At 32.6% G+C, this 17,218-nt stretch overlaps 1 protein-coding gene across 1 annotated transcript in view; it reads right to left on the bottom strand.

Moving 5' to 3' along the window:
* The window catches only part of LOC129752728 (uncharacterized), a 124,691-nt gene that overhangs the window by 25,860 nt on the left and 81,613 nt on the right, over positions 1-17,218 (bottom strand). The window contains exon 8 of the mRNA XM_055748498.1: positions 5,862-5,958. Coding sequence (XP_055604473.1) covers positions 5,862-5,958 — 97 coding nt within the window. The remainder of the gene's footprint in view (positions 1-5,861; positions 5,959-17,218) is intronic.

The raw sequence follows: 17,218 nt of genomic DNA, 5'->3' as shown, positions 1-17,218 counted from the left end.
TTTATGCTGTTTTGGTAAGCTAAGTACAATGACACCTTCTAGTATAAGCTTTTTTTTTTACATCCCTCTTGTTTCTGCGGTATACCAAGTTCAATGTTTGCTGGGCTGCCATAATTAAATATATTACATTTGAGTTATGACTCTAGCAGTGGCACATTCCGCGACGAGCGAAAAAACGAGATGCCTCGTATTTGGTCCACAATGTATTTATAATCTTCTTCTAAGTCAAAAAAGATTCAATTCCCAGCAACGCCAGTCGGAACTAAGGGTTTAGGGCCTTTATGCGTCTATTAAGCAGAGTACTTAATGTTGAAATCTCCTTCAATTTTCGAGAAAACGGTTTAATGATAAAAATTGTCTGAACCTGTCTGTCACCTCATTTTAGGATAAGGGCTTTTTACAAACATGCTGGAGGCATACACCACCACTCTCTTACTCCACTTTCTAATCATTATTAAACCTAAATAAAAGTTTTAAATTGCTGTATTTTTAATGCTAATCTTGATTTTTCACCTTCTTATCGGATCCAATCCTTAGTTCCGACATGTTTTGCAGGGCATTAAATCTTCTTTGACTTATAAGAAAATATAACAAATTCATAAGCAGAGGTATAGCGATTCGATGAGGTTATTATTAATGAGTACCGTAAACTGGGGGAGCTTTGATCAACATAAATTTTTTGCAGATAATCATCATTAAATAAGTATAAAGTTAAAATTTCTGATGTTTACTACTACGTTTCTACTACGTTTGAAAGCCTATAAAATGAGTTACAAATAAGCTAAATTTGATTTTTATTAGGAGATTTTTTATATTACTTAAAATGAAATTTTAAAATCTTATAATATCTGGTTTTTTTAAGACTCACAAACAAAAATCTCTCCAAATCAAATTTGGGTGGTTTAATGTGAAAGTTCAACTTCTTTCTTGGTTTCGGTTCAGTTTAATTGTTATTTTTATGGTCTTTTGATGATAATGTTTAGATATTGAGAATAAACGGTCACTTTCCACGAAAAAGCCCGTACAGAAAAAATGGCTTAAAACCCTATCAGATGGTTCAGTTTGAAGAAAAAATGAGCATGAGAACAGTGCAAGAACTAAGGGAATTGCATGATGGTGAAATTTCATTTGTTTTTGAGGCCAAAAAATATTGAGAAATGTGCATAATTTTTGCCCCTAAATGTATGCAGCAACATTGTCCATCTTTTGAGTATATTTGTTTTTGAAAGAAAATTACAGTAATACCTCGATATAAAGCAACGAAATTTTTTTTTTCGTTGCTTTATACCGAAGTTACGTTATATCGAAACACTACTTAAAATGGTCCTTTGGAGCATCGATAGTGATAGTAAATGTGCAAAAGGTGATTGTACGGATTTAAGAAACGTATAAAAAATAATAGTTTTTATCACAAACTCAACAATTTTGTTTATTTAATTTCAACAAACATTTTCAGAAACAATTAAAGTGAAGATTCCAACAAACATACATATTTTTCACAATTTTACAATTAAGTTAAATCTGTTCTTCTACTTTTTTGTCCATAGCTTTTGACCGCATCTGCCGCAATGAAAATTGTATATTAAGCAGCCAGCCGTTCTCCTCTGCATGTTTGATAGCCACATCAAAACCATTTAAAGCAGACTGCTCTGACTCTCGTGAATAACTCGTTCTCAATTTTAGAAGGGTTATTCAACAAGTTCCAAGTGTAGATCGACCCATCTTCGGTTTTCAGCTCATCTGCATTAAAATGCGCAGAACAATTGTCTAAAAAAGAGCAATTTTGATAGGTAAACCAGATTCTTAAAGAAACTTGATGATTTTTGGCACAAACTGCTCAAAAAACCATTCTTTAAATAAAGTTCTGGTCATCCAGGCATTCTTGGAGGACCTGTAGTATACAGGCAGCTCTTTAATGTTTTTCAACGCTCGTGGTTTCGCGGATTTCCTTGTCATCATCAATGGAAGTTTGAAACTACCATCCATATTTCTACATGGCATGAAAGTAATCCTCTCCTTACTGACTTTCCGACCAGGTGCTGATCTGGCATCTTGCTTAACTAATGTTTGCGTTGGTGTGCTCTTAAAAAACAACCCACTTTCGTCAGCATTCCAGATTTGAGCTGGAGATAGATTTTTATCTTGGACTTCTTTTGTAAATTTGGCGATATATAATTGCTATATTACTGGACAATTTTTCTCCGCTTAGTTTAAGAAGTGATCACATCCTTGCATTCGCGATTGTACAGAAGTCTGTACAGTGATTGATCAACTGTCAGCAATCATAAAAACTTATTTGAATAAAAGACTACATGCCCTAACCTAACTTCAGCTTAAGCAACTTATCTGTAGGTACAAATATATTTATTAAGTTTTGAAATGGAGATACATGCCACAAAAGCGACTATCACAATACTGAAAGTACTGGAGTTACATTTTCAACGCTTGCGCTCATTCGCTCTTTATGCCTCTGAGAATTTACCGCATGGCTCATAAACAACATTATTATATTTTTATGACAAAAAAGTATTGAAATTTAACATATTTATTCAAATTAGAAACATTTTTAAAAGTTACGTAATATAGAGGCAAAAGTTGCTTTATATTGGGTCACGTTATATCGAGGTTGCTTTAAAAAGAGATTGCTTTATATCGAGGTATTACTGTACTCCAAAATGCCGCAGCCCGTGGCGTAGAGGATAGCCTTCATATATAATACATTTTCTGTGGGTTGGTGGTTTTAGCATTTGTAAGATGCTAGCCAACATATTCTCGAAAGATGCACGATTAGAGTTAAGAAAAAGGAATCTCTTCGAGGAAACATCAAGTTTCATTGAGATCCTGTATGTGTTTGTGTTCGTTTCAAAAACTCGAAATCTGGTTTTGTAACAAAAATTTAATTATAACTACCAATGTCGTTTGAATTTACTGCAATCAATGGTTATGTTTAATACGCCTCACCTCAGTAAGTGTTTTAAAGTGTTAAAAAGGTATAGCGAAAAGCAACCCTTTCCAAAATATTAAAAAAATAATGAGAAAAGTGATCAAAATTCACCCAGTTTACGGTACTTTATTTTGTCAAGCGAAAACAGATGACTACAATTACACTTAATTATGAAGAAAATATGCATTTTTTACAAATTTTCACCAGTCGTTAATGAATCAAAAATACTACAGATCATTGTAGAGAATAATGCTCACGCGAGAATTTGTGAATTCGAACGATAATATATGAAATCGGCATTTATCTCGGTATATGTAGCGAAAGCATCCCTTTGCAACAACAAATAAGGGGAAAAAGAGAAGATTCTGCCTTTTTAATGAACTCGCATCGAGAAAGGAAGAAAGAGATAGATTGAATTTCTATTCGGTGTCGAAAAAGAGAAATATACTAGAGATCAGTCTAAATATTGACGAATTTTAGTGCGAACGGTTGAAGTCCGTTTGGTAAGTTGAATGTAAATAAAAAAAAACTGTAATGACCAGAGATTAAATAAGCTACGGTTACGACAATCATCTCGATATTATGAGTTGATTTTACTTACGTTAATACAATGTTAATGGGTAAAGTTACAGGGATTTTTAAAACTTTGTTAACGAGTGCATACTTTATCGTATCACGTACTTAGGTCCTGGAACAACTGGGAATCGATTTTTTGACCATGATCTGTTTGGAAAAATCTTTTTGGAGACTTAGAAAACCCACCAGTGAACTGGAGGAGTTATAGAAACGTAATTGATTGACTCCATTGATTTAATCTTGCCTTCAGTCAAGAAAGGCAAGCATTCCAATCTTATGGAATTCGGGAGTTGACGAGAGAATCTCAAGCCAGAAGTTTTTTTGTTGGAAGATCTCACATGGATGTTTCGGAGAAGTTCCAATGAAAGAGTTGAAAAGTTATCAAGGGATAATTTAGTATTGTTGGCTACTCCCACAGAAAAGGTTGCAAAATTTTAATGCCAATCGGAATTTTATGTCTAAAATGTACTAAAAATTGTGTACTGCGCTAAAGATAATATGATTGGAAAAGCACTACATGCACAAAGACTCAAGCTCTCGGGTAAAATGATGCATGGCCACTATATTCAAGCGGAACCAGAAAAAAAATTATTGGATCCGAGAAAAAAGAAAATTAAAAAAAAAATTACGACGGGAAAAATCGAACCTACAACCCCATTTTTATATCGTCTTCCAAATCAGACATCTTAACGTAGTTGGTGTAAAGGCATAGTTGTGGGTGTATCTATGAGTACAGCAATTTCAGTACGTTTTAGTACAAAACTGTTCCACAATTAACGTCTAAATATGATAAAAAGGAATAACTCTTAAAGCTACCGCTGCCTTCACAGGTTCCACGAAGTTGACACTCTGTTTTGGTTAAATCTTGATTCGTCCTATGGGGCAAAATAGGTGATAAAGTGGTATAAAGAAAAGAATGTTGTATTTGTACCAAAGTAGGGAAATCTTCAAAACTTGGCAATAATACACTCCAAAGGATAATTCAGAGTTATTTCGAAGGGCAGGTTCCTGAAAATGGGAAAATTCTTCACAAGTTCACAGAGTTTGAGAAAAAGTTGATTTAGGAGGATAGCGTCAATTTTTGTTTGTTTATAGTCTATTTGTTTGGCATCTGTATCAAAAACCAAAACAGATTGTCAACAATTTTTTTTTTCATGTAAACATGATATTACTAGCGAGTTAATTTTAATATATTATTATTCTTGCAATTCAAAGTTGTTCACATATGAAAAGGATGCATTTTTTTAGACACAGTCCCCAAGACTATGCCAACAATTGTTCGCAAAGTTCAAACGATGAGGTGCATCGTGAAGTGTTGTTTTCCTCAATCACAATTGCTGTTGATTGTCGCTTATTCAAGAAGCGACATAGCGATACCTACCTTCTCTGCTTGTTAACACAAATCCAGATTGAAAGTGACAAATGACACACGAACGTGTGAAATATGTAACTGGAACACATTGTGTTGTGCAAAAACCACATTGTTATTTACGCATTGTGTCAAATGGTTGGAATTTGGTCACCATTCTTGGCACGCGACTTCAATGAGACCCCCAGAAGGGTTGAATGTAGTTTACCTTTGGGGGTGCAAAAAAAAATGCTTTTAATTAATTTCGATGCTATCTTGATTCAACAGTCCAACCACGGGGTTATTCTTTTCTTATTTTGACGTTTGTCTTAAATTTGTCAGATTATATCAAACTTAAACATTTTTTGTAGCAATTATCTTGGAAGAACCGTAAAGTCAAACCGAATGGCACTATGGGAATTGAATTGACGCACGCTAAGTATGGATATTTTTCCATCTTGCAAATCGCAAACACAAGGTGGCTGCAAGGCGTGGGAGGTTATCGGCCTTGTTAAAAGTGCGTCCACAAGTAGATTGTCATTTATTTTTCGCACATTGCCAATTGCCGGTGAGTTTTCTTCGGCGCGTGTGCTTCAACAAACTGCGCGCGCCACCTAACCGTTTGCTGTTATATGGAGGAACGTAATTAAGGCTTTCGAATCTGCAATCAGTGAGAATCAGCCTGTAACAATTAAACGGAATGCTTCACCAGCAGCCACTTTGTATAGCATGTGACTTCACTTTGAATGGGTGTGATTGTTTACAAACAGATGAGATAATGTGTTTGTCGATTTTTTTTTTATGCATCTCCTTGATGAATTTTTCTCGGAGACAAAGTTTCACAACGTCGCTTCGCGTTGTCGTGTTGAGGCAATCGAAACAAGAAACGCCCGAGATGATATAAAGATAAATCAATCAGCTTGCCAGTCGCATTGATAACCGAAGATTATGCACATCCCAAAAAAAAAATATATCAAACTAGGCGAAACTTACCCTTCACAACGTCTCCGTCGCGAGTTTCATGCTGTGATTTGACGTCTCCCGTAGTGTGGTCAGCTACTCCATAGTTGAAGGCGTATTTGGGGTGATCCTATGAGCATAACAAAAGGAAATCATGAATGAATAGGCAGTAGACATTCATATGTTTTAATCAGCGAATGCCTTAGGCAATCTAGTTGATCGAATTGGATTAATTTTGACAGTTACGTGTTAGACTCGATTTGATTGAGTTTGTTCACAGTTAACATATGTAAAGGATGTGGGAAAAAAATTGAGGGGCAAATTCTGGCTGTAAATGTTAACCGATTTTTATGATATTGTATTCATTGTGTAGGTGATTTATTCTAATTACTCAACATTTCAGATTTAAGTCGATATGTCTTACCAGGTGATCAGAAATTTCTTCAGAAAGTAAAAAGTACCAAAAATCAGTTTTATTTTTGAAATACTCATAACTTCTGACAGATTTTCTGTATTTAAGTGTTTCATAGATGTTTGAAATCGTCAAGAATCCATCTATCCGCCGAAAATGTATAGATATGTTGGGGTCCAATGGAAGTTTTGACCGCTCTCTCAGATCTTCCGGTAGAAAAAAATCTTACTTAAAAAGACGACATCCAATTTTGGCTTCGCTTAGCTTAGGCTTGCCAAATACTTTCAGAAAAAAGCGGGACATTTCACGAAAAAAGCGGGACCCAGCCGAAAAAAGCGAGACAGTAAAGAAACTCTTGAAAAAGCTTAACTGTGTAGGGAAATTTATACGTATATCATCATCCAAATTGTTCATAGAATGTACACTAAGGGGTTTTTTTTAACGTGGATTGATTTTGTAAATTTTTCTTATATGACTTCTATTTACACGGTTTTTTGCCACATGCACCGATCATTTCACGGTTCCCGCGAATTAACACGTTATTTGAGAGAAAAAATTGCAAGTCATACATGTGAACGGTGTATTTGATACTGCGTAAATTTTTTATGTGTAATTTGTATAAAAATTAGTTGGTTTAGTTATTTGTTTAAACATTTGAAAACTCAAGAAAACTTCCATCTTTATATACTTTGGATAATTGAGTCAATAAAGGTCGTACATAATAGAAGGCAATTTAATCAAGAATAATGTCTATAACTCTATATATCTATAATTAAAGCAATTTAACAATATTTTCTTCACACATTGCACAGTGGTGCAGAACATCAATCTAGCTGTACGAAATTAATAGCGCCCAGAGATGAAGAGATAGACATTTCATGTCTTCAGCAACATTGATCAGTTTTACAAGAAGCATATTTAAGTATCAAAATTTTCGCCGAGGGGTCCACCGATAGCTAGATAAAAATGCTAACTTTTTTGTTTTTCAAATTAGGGCTTTGATGTCTTCGACAAAGTTGTTTATCTGATCAAAATACATAAGTTTGTTGAATATGTCAAAGTCCTATCACATCACCCTCAGGAGTTACAGTCAAAGTAAAATAAATCTATTGAAAAAACAGTTTTTTAAACCTGACACGTTGTAGGTTGGATAAAATGGTTCGCTGTCTTTGAAACAAAGTTGTAACATGTCACGATCTACAATTGTCTCATACATTATGATGGGTTTAGAAGTTACTGAAGCACTATAGAAAGCATTTAGTGTATTTTATTGGCAATTTTGGATGGCTCGTCCATCGAAAAGTGCACATTTTCGCAACATCCCCTTTTTTGTGATTATTTTTTATGATAAGCGGAACCATTTCCATTTGAAATTAGCGCGGAAATCGGTGGAACTAGTAGAGATTTGAATGGTTGAAAATACACATTTTATGTAAAAATTACCTATTTTACTTATAGAAAAAACGTTAAAACATTTAATTTATTATCAAAGTGTTGCAGTTTTATTTTATATATTTTGTTTTATTAAAAACTAGCAGACCCGGTAAACTTCGTCTTACCATGTTCAATTTGGCGTCCATTTTCTATTTTTCCTAGTTTTCTTTACATTTTCCTTCTTTCCCTTTACTTGAATCGTCCCGCTCAATTCTATCAAAATTCAACCAAAGAATTTAAACTCAACGGGTCTTTTAAAATCCAATTTTTGTAACTTGTTAAATTAATAAATGTATGTTGATAATATGTATCTTTCATTTGCTGTATTCCATTCAGTAGATTTATTTTGTTTTGTTATATTGTTTTTAATATCGGGACAATTTTTGGAGTATTTGCCGAATTTTTTGGCCTAATGCAGCGCTTTCAGCTCCCAATAAGCTTTGGATGGTGTATTTTATAGAGCTGTAGAAATGAAACACATAAGAAAAGATTTTATACTAACCATTTTCAAACAGCTTATTATTCACCATCCTCATGCTTCGAAGCAGTTTGAATTAAAATCCATATTTTCACCAAATCATTTCCAAAAAGTTTCGCCTGATACTTAAGTTATAGACTTTACACATTTCAACTTAAAGAGTTCCCAACAGCACTTGTCATGGCATTAAATCTGGTGATTTTGTGTATTGCTAATTCCTTTTTTTTTTTATTCAAGCAAAAAATGCAAATTAATTCCTTTGAACTTTAACCCAATGAATCTAAGAAACGATTGGTTTTGAAAAGAGGAAAACATACATTTAGATATATTCACTCATTATTTTAAAGATTTTAATTCAAGCAGTTCTGATTTCTAAATTTCCTGAACATTGTTGGTGGTGATCTGCGATTTCATTTAGGATTACGTTATATTTTTAAGATTTAATAACATTTAATTGATAAGCAGATTTTTTTTTTAATTTAATAGATTGAAAATAAATAATCTATTCAGGCAACGATAGTATCATGAGTTCATTTTTTTTTCCTGAAAATTATCATAGAAACAAAACCTTAATAAAAATTATGTGTCTTTTTTACTTTAAATCTTAATTTTCAAAAATGAAACACCGGTCAAATCCTAACGAATATCACCACAGTTCAACTTTCATATGCTTTGGAAAAAGTAATATTTTCAAAAAAAAAATAGTTATGTTGACAAAAAGAAATATCGAAGTATATATTTGTCCCATTTATTGGGGCAAGTGAAAGCACATAGGTCTTTTTAGATGCGTCAGTGAAAAGACTTTAAAATTAATTTAATACTTGTTCTTGTTTGTCTGTTTTATCAACTTTCATTGCTATATCCTAAGTTTTTCTCCGGAATAAATTAATGCTTGGTACTTCAATTTCACTAAATGCTGTTCAACCAAAAGACCTTGATTTACAAAGACCTTTATAATAATTTTGAATATCAGCTTCAGATTCAACACTCGGGATATCCTTTCTGGCCATTTTGAAGATAAAATTCTTAGATTGTAGATGTTTCAAAGCTAAATTGCGCGTTTTCACTTATTCCACCTAAGAAATTACAGGAATTAATATTATTTTGAACACTATCAGGTCATATTAAAAGTTCATCATAAAAATCTGCTGCCCTTGGAATATCAATAACAAAAAAACTTTTTAACAAAAAAGTGAATCGAAAGTCTCTTCTATATAGCCAAAATATGTTAAACAAAAACACACTTTTCATGTTAAGTTTATACTTGAATTGTGTGTAAACAAACAGTAAACGTGTACACAGTTTTGGTGAATGATTTAAAAAAAAAGTAAAGTTTATTTAATCAAAAATTTTTTTGGGCCCAACAATATTTAGATAAAGAAATTATGTATAAATTTTTTGTAAAAGTTGATAGTTTGCTTAATTAGTTTGATAGTTGATAGTTAGAAATTCTTCCAGAAAATGCATATCCTCACTTTTTGTTATTAAAAAGTAGATTATTTTATTGATAACTTCAATTTACGTTTGCAAAAAATCAAATAGTTCATTCGGCCTTTTAAAACTTCAATTCTATCTAATATATTTCAAAGAACAGACTCTTGTTGAGAGGACGAATGGCCAAGTTGGTTAAAATCCTCTAGAATTAAACAAATTAGAAGAGAATAGACTCTTGTTCAGTTAATGTGTCTAGCATTCTAGGCGTATTGGATTATACGAAATTGAATGTAAAGCTTCCCAATTTCTTATTTTCAAACGTCCTCAAAGTGTCATAACATTATTTCATATTTATCTTTACCAAGTTCATATTTTTTGGCAACAATTTACTACTTAAATTAACACGAATTAAAAATGGTTTTGATATTTGAAATCGTTTATATGGTTTTGATTCGATCGATAAAATATCAATCCGTGTCACATCTAGGCGTCATTTATTACCATGTGCTGTGTACAAATAAAATAAGCAAGAAAAAAACACACATCTAGGTTGCATATCGCCCTCACGTGCATAAGAAATATAGGTACTTGGTTGAGAAATAGGCGCCTAATTATTAAATTTTTCCAGCGATCAATGAACAGTATGCTTTGGTTACTATTATCTTGCAACGACGTTTGCTAGCGACGCCTCGCCCATTGAGACGAAAAAAAACCCCTCGAAGAAATGAAAATCTTTAAAAATGGATGCCTGACTTTTCAATTTCAGATTTTGGCAAAACAAATATTATATGTTTTATTCGATCAGCAAAATGTCAAGCTGAGTCACATCTTGGCGTAATTCATAACCATGTGCTGTAGAAATGAGCTAGGAATCAAGGACAAAAAAATCACATCAAGGCTTCATATAGCCATCCCTTGCATTGAAAATATGCTTGGTTGAGAAATACGCGCCAAAATATTCTCACTGATCAGTATGCTATGCCATGGTTACTATCTTCTAACGACGTCTGCTCGCGACGCCTCGACCTTGGAGACGAAAAACAAACCGCCCAAAGGAAAAAAAAAATCTCGAAAAAATGGAAGCCATGACTTTCATTTTATTCATATTATTACAAATTTAATGATTGCGGACAATTGATGCGACTTTTTGTTATTTTTATGCGATATAAACCGATTCGCATGGCTACAGAATATTCTAAAAATAATTTCATTCAAATCGTTTGGGCCATTTCGGAGGAGTAGTACTACAAACACCGTTACAAGAGAATTTTATATAATAGATAAATTAAAATTCAATTTTTCAAAGCATTTAAACCTCAAAAAAATGAATGGAACTTATCTGTTAAATTTGGTAGAGCTCTAAATTAGTATTTGAATAATAGAAGTAACTGTATCCAAGTAACCAATCTTACAAGCAATTCGCTTTTGTCTTTTCGTTGAGTCATAAGTTTTAATCGAATCTAAATGCCTTTTAATAAAACAAAATATATAAAAGAAAACTGCAACATTTTATTAGTCAATTAAATTTTTTAACGTTTTTTTCCATAAGTAAAATAGTTAATTTTTACATAAAATGTGTATTTTCAATCATTCAAATTTCTACAAGTTCCACCGATTTCCACGCTAATTTCAGATGAAAATGGTTCCGCTTATCATCAACAATAATCACAAAAAAGGGGATGTTGCGAAAATGTGCACTTTTCGATGGACGAGCCTTCCAAAATTGCCAATAAAATACACTAAATGCTTTCTATAGTGCTCCAGCAACTTCTAAACCCGTCATAATGTATGAGACAATTGTAGATCCTGGCATGTTACAACTTTGTTTCAAAGACAGCGAACCAATTTATCCAATCTACAACGTGTCAGGTTCAAAAAACTGTTTTTTCAATAGATTTATTTTATTTTGACTGTAACTCCTGAGGATGATGTTACAGGACTTTAACATATTCAACAAACTTATGTATTTTGATCAGATAAACAACTTTGTCGAAGACATCAAAGCCCTAATTTGAAAATCAAAAAAGTTAGCATTTTTATCTAGCTATCGGTGGACCCCTCGGCAAAAATTTTAATACCAGAATATGCTCCTTGTAAAACTGAACAATGTTGCTGAAGACATGAAATGTCTATCTCTTCATCCCTGGGCGCTATTAATTTCGTACAGCTAGATTGATGTTCTGCACCACTGTGCATTGGTTTGAAGCACGTTCACTTATCTGAATCATAGCATTTCTGTAATGCTAAGAACTTTGGAGTTATTCAGTATTCAGGGCTAGAAGCGACCATGTGACAAAAAAATAGGGTAAAATAGTTACTTTTAAATCAAATTTGGGCAAAAAAGTGACCACATCAAGTAAAAAATTATATCAAAAGAGACTTGAAAATTAACGGCCAGAGGATTGAATAATCAATTTTTCAGTTCTGTTAAATCAAAACCAGTTTTTTTTTAAATAAAGATTCATAAGCTCGTAGACTGACTTAATTTGAGTCATCATTTGATTTTTCAGGTCCTGAGGTATTATCAGGTTCGACAAATTTCCAATGCAAGTTCACTTACATGTATTCCGGCACCCGTGTATATACTTGGCCAGCTGGCAACTGATTGAACATTCTTATTGATGATTCTTATTATAAGAGGAAACACATCTTACCTGTCTGTAACTTATGGGGTTTGAACCCAAGAGTTTTCTTGCCGATACCGGGAATCGAACCCAATACGCCTGGCATACCAAAACCAGACTCACGCCAGCCTATCTGATAGGCCACATCGGCGCTAAGATATTTCAACATGGGTGCACGGAATGGCTGTAAATTCACCGTTGTAAAATATTTAGAATTAAATAGTTTTCAACTTGCTTCAGAACACAAAATATTTTTGAGTTAGATATGATAGGTATTTGAAATGCAATATTGGTCAATCAAAAAACGTTAAGGAAAAACAAATCAACGTAATTCATTATTTTAATTTTCACGGTTTTCCGTCGCACGACATAACTTGATGCATATAATTTCTAAAATTCACTCGGTCCTTGGTAACCGTTTTCCAATTTCTTGGATGTTGATCAGATATTATCAGATAAATATACGACTGCAAAAACCTGTTTTTAATAATAAATAAATAAATTTATTATTTCAAGATATAATTCAAATATTTCTTTGAAAAATCGGAGCTTTAAATAAAAATCGTTATTTAAATCATTATGTCTCAACATGAAAGACATGGTTTCGACTATGGTTTAGTTAAGATTTGTAAAATGCTTTTCAAAAATTTGCAAAAAGACCAATATTTGATCAAAACGTGGTGAATCCGTGCACCCATAGTGAAAAACCATGTATATAACACAACTTTTCATTTGAATCTATAAAAGTCTATATTCTTTAACTTTAGCATGCAAAAAAATTGATTTTGGATGAATGGCGGTGAATCCGTGCACCCATGGTAAATTGCTCTACTCACAAAAAAATATGCTTCAAAACCTACAATATCAGGTATAATTTATAGGCAAATTTCAGAGCGATGGATGCTAGAAAATATCTACTAAAACAAAATTGAAGTGAAACCGTGCACCCATGGTTAATACCCATAGCCATCTAACACGATTAAATTGATAATGTGTTTTAATTTTTTGATAATTATTTGAAATATTCATTTTAAGACATACACGCACTCGTCAACTATGCCAAAATGAGGTGATTCCGTGCACCCATGGTGAAAAAATATTTCCATTTTATAACAAAAGTGTTATCGAATAAATAATAAAATAATTCCAAAAGAAAAAAGTTCAAAATATTATAATATAAAAAAATTCTTATTTTACCAGTCATTTTGACAGGTCACAGTCCGAATAAGTAAATTCAATTTGAACACAAGATACATAATTCTAAGGACTAAACTGAAATTTTCGTTTGACTTTGCATATAGAGTAAGAAAATGTGATCAAAATCCGGAAAAAATGGTAATGGGGTTAAAAATTTGGGACTGAGTTACTACTAACATGTGAGAATTTTTTTTGAAAAACTGTTGAAGAATTGTAGTCCTGGAATGAAATTGTGAGGTTTTGGAGTTGAGATTGTTGCACTATTGATACTCTTGGATCATTTCAATTGTTCATCAAAATTTGATTAGAAATTTCAAATTTTATGTTTAGCAAACAAAATTCACTTGGCATTTTTTCAACCTTCTTAACTTACCGGAAATTGAATCAAATTGAGACATTGATTATAACTGATTTTGTATGGTGACAGTAAAACTTAGTATTTTTTTTTTAAAGCATATGAGGCCCTAGGAGCCCGAGAGGCATAACTGCATAAACTCTTATTTTGAGAAAACACACACTCAAATTTATATGTTTGTCCATTTTCCATATATTTCTCGCGAATTTGTATTTTTGTACCAAATGTAAAAGTATGTAAAAAAATTCTCAAAACTCGGAAAAATCATCAAATATAATTTGAAATGTGAAGAATCGTTTGGCATCATTAACAAAAAATCGACCATTTTTCAGTTATACCCCTTTGGCTCATATGTGGTGGTCATAAATGAGTAAAAAAATGGTTTTAGAAATAAATTTGCTTATTTTCTGTGCATTTTTGGCATTATTATTAGTTTTAGAAAAGTTTAAATTTTGAAAACTCCTCCAAGGAAGGGTCATTAGCACAGGCCTGATTACTTGTATAGTGAATTGAAATTTCTTAGTAAAGTTATCATAAACACAAATAAAAATTTAAAGCTAAAAATATTTATATCTTCATCGTGTTCACAAAGACTTAATTTGAACACATTAAGATAAAAATTCTATCTCAAATAGCGTCAATAAAATTTAAAAAAAATTAAACCTTAATCCTCCAGTTAGATAACAAAACTTCAAGCTCTGATTTCGAATTGAGATATCATCACATGGTTGAGTTTAGTATACATAACAAGAATTCAAATTGTCCCCAAAATGTTAAAAATTCATAAATTTGAAAAATTCAATGGTGAAATTTGTAGTTATAGATATTACAGACCTATTACAGGCGACCACTCTCCTTTGCCCCTGTTCTAATTTTCATTAGTCACAATATTATTTCACTTGGTACTTTAAGCTTTTTTCAGACGTCACTTTTCATAATAACATTTTTTGTTAACTTTTTTTAAGAAAAGGAAAACATTGAAATTGCTATTTTTATTAGAGCCACAATTTTTCAAGTATTGACATATCAATTACGATTTTATTAAAAAAAAACCTTAATAACACAAGATTCGCTTTGCATTCTGAATTTATAGATGTTGCATTTTTTATTGTACGCAATAAGTTTCAAATTTTATAACCGATTCCATTCCAAATTTTAGCAAAAAAATTGTTTCGAGAAAATTTGATCATAGTTTGTTGGCTTTCCTCAGGCTACAAAAATTACCCGATTTTGAAATATTTATTTTAGTTTTGATTAAAGTCGGTTTACCATGTTTATGACATTTGCGACTTTATATCAACGTTGCCGTTGGCGGACTGTTATCGAAAAACATATACGGTGCAACTGTGGTCGATGTTTACTCTTGGGTTCGAACACGCGGACATCGGCTCAGGAGGCAACTGAATTACCAACTGAGCTATTTCACAAGCCCGATTTCGATAATGTTGGATAAAGTGGATATTTTAAAAACGAACACACACATATAGGATCTCAGTGAAACTCAATGTTTCTTTGAAGAGATCTAATTTACTTTACTCTAAGGCGTACATCTTTCAGGATATGATGGCTAGCATGCTCACAAATGCTCACCACCAGAACACAGAAAGAGTACTATGTGTGCCGTGATCGAGATTCGATCTCATGAACTATGGCTTAGAAGATATGAACGCTATCCTCTAGGCCACGATCGGCGGCCAAATCAGGTTATCACAAAGGACTGAAGCAACTGTCAAATCACATACAAACGAACCGTACCGACTTTTTGGAACCACAACGTCAGTTCCCCTTTGATTTCAATGGCATTTTGGTACCAAAACGTCAGTGCGGTACTGAAATGTCAGTTCGGAAATTTCCTTCTCTTTCAGCCCCTTGGGTTATCAGGTTATCCTAAATTAGTCGAGATGGAAAAGTCCTAAAACACAATTTTATTTTTAAAATACTTATAATTTCTGACAGCTTTGTTGAATTTCAGTGTTCTATGCATCTTTGGAATAATCAAAAATAGATCTATCTGGTGATGCATAAATAAGTTGAGGTCTTATAAAAGTTTTGAAAGCTCACTCGGATATTCCGTTAGAAACAAACCTTACTTGGAAAAACGACATCCAACTTTTACTTTGCTACGCTGTAGCTCATTTTTTAATGAACCGATTTTCTTAACCTTAATTTGTTTTTTTTGTCGTTTATGCTTGATCCTTAAAAATATAAGTTATTCAGATTATTTTGATGATTGAAATGTGCGCTTTAAGTCACATTGACCCGGTCAGCTTTGGAAGGTTAAAACATGCTCTGAAAATTTCGTCATGGTCACTTGAAAGGGGTCTTCTTGAAAAAATTCATAAAACATATTTTTTGCAATTCAGTGATGAAAAGTGAACGAACATATTGACGCTGAAAACAGTATCGAAATGGGTTACTTTCCAGCACTGCACTCAGTGTCGAAAAGTACAATCCACGACTGACTTGAGCATGAATTTTCAGTTGTTGGAATGATCGTCCACACATGGTGTTGTTATTTGTTGACAAACGCTTCATGTAGGGCAATAAATTTTCGTGGAAATTTTTAAAATTTTCATAAAATGGTGTATGCTACTTGTTGCAAATCTCGATTTTTTTAGCACTCGACGACATTTACGACTCGTGCTGGAAATATACACTTTTGGCAACTTGATACGTAATAGTTTGGTATTTATTATTATTTGTGTATTCAAAAGAACTCAATTTCATGATGGGAGGAAAAAACTCGAACATACGTTGCTAAAATTCACATAGCTTGTCTGCCGCTATTCGCAAGACTGTCCCATATGCATTTTAATCATTTTACAGTTTATCTCAAAAATAATTCTAGTACAGTTAGTTCTTCAATGTAGACTAAAAACATTCATAACTTTGTTTTCAATATATATAAAAAAAATACCAAATCATGCCTATCCTCGCAAATTTGTCCGATATGTTTATTTTTATAGAATGCTTTAAAACTGCTTTTCTAATTTACATTTATTTTACAAATATTCATACATTGTGTGTGACAAAATAAGCATTCATTGAAATTACAAAAGTTAGACTAGATAAAACAGTACAGTTAAGTAAAAAATAAAAATTTCCATAATTTTTACCAGCTGAGTTTAGACCAATGCATTGGTCTAAACTCAGCTGGTAAAAATTATGGAAATTACCCATTGCAATGGGTAAATTCCACCGATCAGAATTTTTTTTTAATTTCGTATGCGGCTTATTGAATAATTCGTTGTAAAACATGGAAAATAGCATCTACGATGAATTTTTTTTTAAGTTTCTGTCATACTGTTACTTGTGGCTTGGGCTTTCATAAAATCTATGAACCAAAATAAGCGTATCTGGTAGCACAGCACACGCGTGAGTGAATTGATATTTTTCATAATTTATTTGCAGCCCAGATGCTTTGCTGTTTCTGATTCAGCAATAATTTAATTTGTA

This window comes from Uranotaenia lowii, chromosome 3, assembly GCF_029784155.1.
Source record: "Uranotaenia lowii strain MFRU-FL chromosome 3, ASM2978415v1, whole genome shotgun sequence".
In the NCBI taxonomy this organism is placed as follows: Eukaryota; Metazoa; Arthropoda; class Insecta; order Diptera; family Culicidae; genus Uranotaenia; species Uranotaenia lowii.
Note: the sequence above shows the minus strand (reverse complement) of the source record. Positions and strands in the feature narration are given on the sequence as shown.